Below are 2,453 nucleotides of genomic sequence, written 5' to 3' on the forward strand. Positions count from 1 at the left end.
GTCAGTGGTGATGTGCTCTGGGCAGTTAGTCTCTGCCTTTCCATGGATGGGTCTGTAGCTCAGTCTCTGTCTCCACCTCCCCCATAAACACACAGGCAGTGGGCAATTTCACACTCTCCTATTTGCTTAAATTGATGGCTCGTAGATGAACCTTAATGAATAGGTGCTATAACATTATTATCAGATTATAGAAATATCAAGCTATATTATGTTTTTTTTTTTTAAAGACAACAAAATGCAATTTTGTGTGTGTGTATATATATATATATATTATATATATATATATATATATATATATATATATATATATATATATATATATATATATATATACACACACACACACACACCGGTATATATATTTGCACCATTGATCTTTCTTTTTTTGCACTGCTCTTGTCTGATTTGGCACATTAGTCTACAATGCACACTGAAAAAACATCTGATCATGATTTCTGAAAGAAAACATCAATGAGTTATTAATGACATGCATAGTGTTATATCATACATCGTATTTGAGAGTCAAATGTCATTAAAACACCACACATAAAAAACAATCTTTCTTCAAAAATGTCTTCTTTTTTGTTACAAAAGTGCATACAAAGTAGCCAATGCATTTGTGGGGTGGGGGATATGTGACCCTGGACCACAAAACCAGTCATAAGACATAATTTGTGGCAATAGCCAACTATACTTGGTATGGGTCAACATTTTCTTTTTATGCTAAAAATCCTTAGGATACTAAATTACGATCATGTTCCGTGAGAGATATTTAGTACATATCAATGTAAATATATACAAAATGTATTATTATTATTAATGTGCATTGCTAAAGACTTCATTTGGACATCTTTGAAGGTGATTTTTCTGTCCTACAACCATCAATGGAAAGCTTATTTATTTAGCTTTCATGTGATGTATGAACATGAATTTCAAAAAAAATGGACTCTTATGACTGTTTTTGTGGTCCAGGGTCACATATTGTGCCTTTTATGGTGTTTGCTCTCTCTCTGCCAGGCAACATTTCTAAATCATAAAATATACATCTCACAATAATATTGTTTAATGTGGAATTGCTGTTATATAGATCTTTAAGGTTGTTTAAAATCTTAAATACACAAAGAAACTAAAAAAAAGCATGCACATGTTTTTATTTCGTTATGAACAACCATGCACAACACAATTCATTTGTAATATTCAGACTGGTCCTAGTAGTCTACTAACAGTAACAGCACGTGAAAGGGAAAAGCAAAAAAGAGGTAACGATAACGATAGTTACGTTCTTACGAATTTTTTCTTAAACCGAAGTCTGTGCATGAACTCAAAGACCCGCGCGCGCTCGCGTACGCGCAGTCAGACCGCACAGTGTCCGTATTTGCTCCATGCCTCTGAAGACGCTAGAAAGTGGGCGGAGCGAAAAGTGTCAGCCCAATCCGGGCTGCCGTAAGCCTGTTGTGCGCTCTCCCCTGCGCTCACGGAGGCAGTGAAAACCTCCGTTGGGTATATGCGCTCGCAGATGTCATGTGAAAACCCGCATGCTGGCCTTACCGCACAACTGAAGAGTTCGAGCACCGCTTCACTCACCTCTGGAATGGTTTTGCACAGTAGTCTCCCACTTTGACGAGACCAAACTTCACCACCGAGGATTTTGTTTTTTTACTCTGGTTTATGTTTGTTTCTTCATGACTGACGCGTTCGGGAGCGAGTCGCCACCACTATGCGAGGTAGGAATACAACTGTTTGTGACAGCTCATTTGAATAATTAAGTACAGGGTGTCTTTTAATTCTCATCCCAGAGTCTGTCCCCACAGTTAGTCCATCCTTCCTGGTCCTGTCTGTTTCTAAAGTAATACTGAAGGGATTATATGCGGTCTAAGACAGGCTACAGAACTCTTTTAGATCATGAGCACGTGAATAAATAAAAAAAACGTGTTTTTGGTCAGTTGCATTTTATTTTCAGGCGAGTTTAAGACATCCGAAGAGAAATAAGCACACATCATCCCGAGTCTCGTGTTTATGAGTGCACGCGACTTCCTCAGACAGTTCACCTGAGACAACTTCACTTCAACTTTCCTAAAGAGTGGACATTTATTTACGAGTCTATAAAGGCTTGGCACTGCACATGCAGTTATGTATCTTACTCACAGCCTAGCTCTTTGTGTTTAATTTATGTACGTGTGAGAAATTGTTGCTTTTTTAAGACTGTTGCAGGTTATCACATTTGGGAAGCATTTGCATCAAAACTCACTCGTGTTATTTTTGTAAGTGAGGTTGTATAGTATTTTAAGGCGGACGGTCGGACCATCACTGTGTGGGTAAAGTGGAGTTAGTGTCATGCGTTCTACTGACCCATTTCCGTCAGTCAGGCGCCGCTGCGCGCTGAAAGCGTCGAAGTGCAGTAGCAATGTCCGCGCGAGCCGAGTTCACACAAGCGTAGAGCAGCGCGCGCGCTT

General features: G+C 39.1%; 1 protein-coding gene across 1 annotated transcript in view; it reads left to right on the forward strand.

Moving 5' to 3' along the window:
- The first annotated feature begins 1,472 nt into the window (after positions 1-1,472).
- The window catches only part of rorb (RAR-related orphan receptor B), a 26,338-nt gene continuing 25,357 nt past the window's right edge, over positions 1,473-2,453 (forward strand). Inside the window, exon 1 of the mRNA XM_067440206.1 lies at positions 1,473-1,724. Within this exon, the coding sequence (XP_067296307.1) occupies positions 1,718-1,724 (7 nt within the window). The 5' untranslated portion in view covers positions 1,473-1,717. The remainder of the gene's footprint in view (positions 1,725-2,453) is intronic.

This window comes from Pseudorasbora parva, chromosome 3, assembly GCF_024679245.1.
Source record: "Pseudorasbora parva isolate DD20220531a chromosome 3, ASM2467924v1, whole genome shotgun sequence".
Taxonomy (NCBI): domain Eukaryota; kingdom Metazoa; phylum Chordata; class Actinopteri; order Cypriniformes; family Gobionidae; genus Pseudorasbora; species Pseudorasbora parva.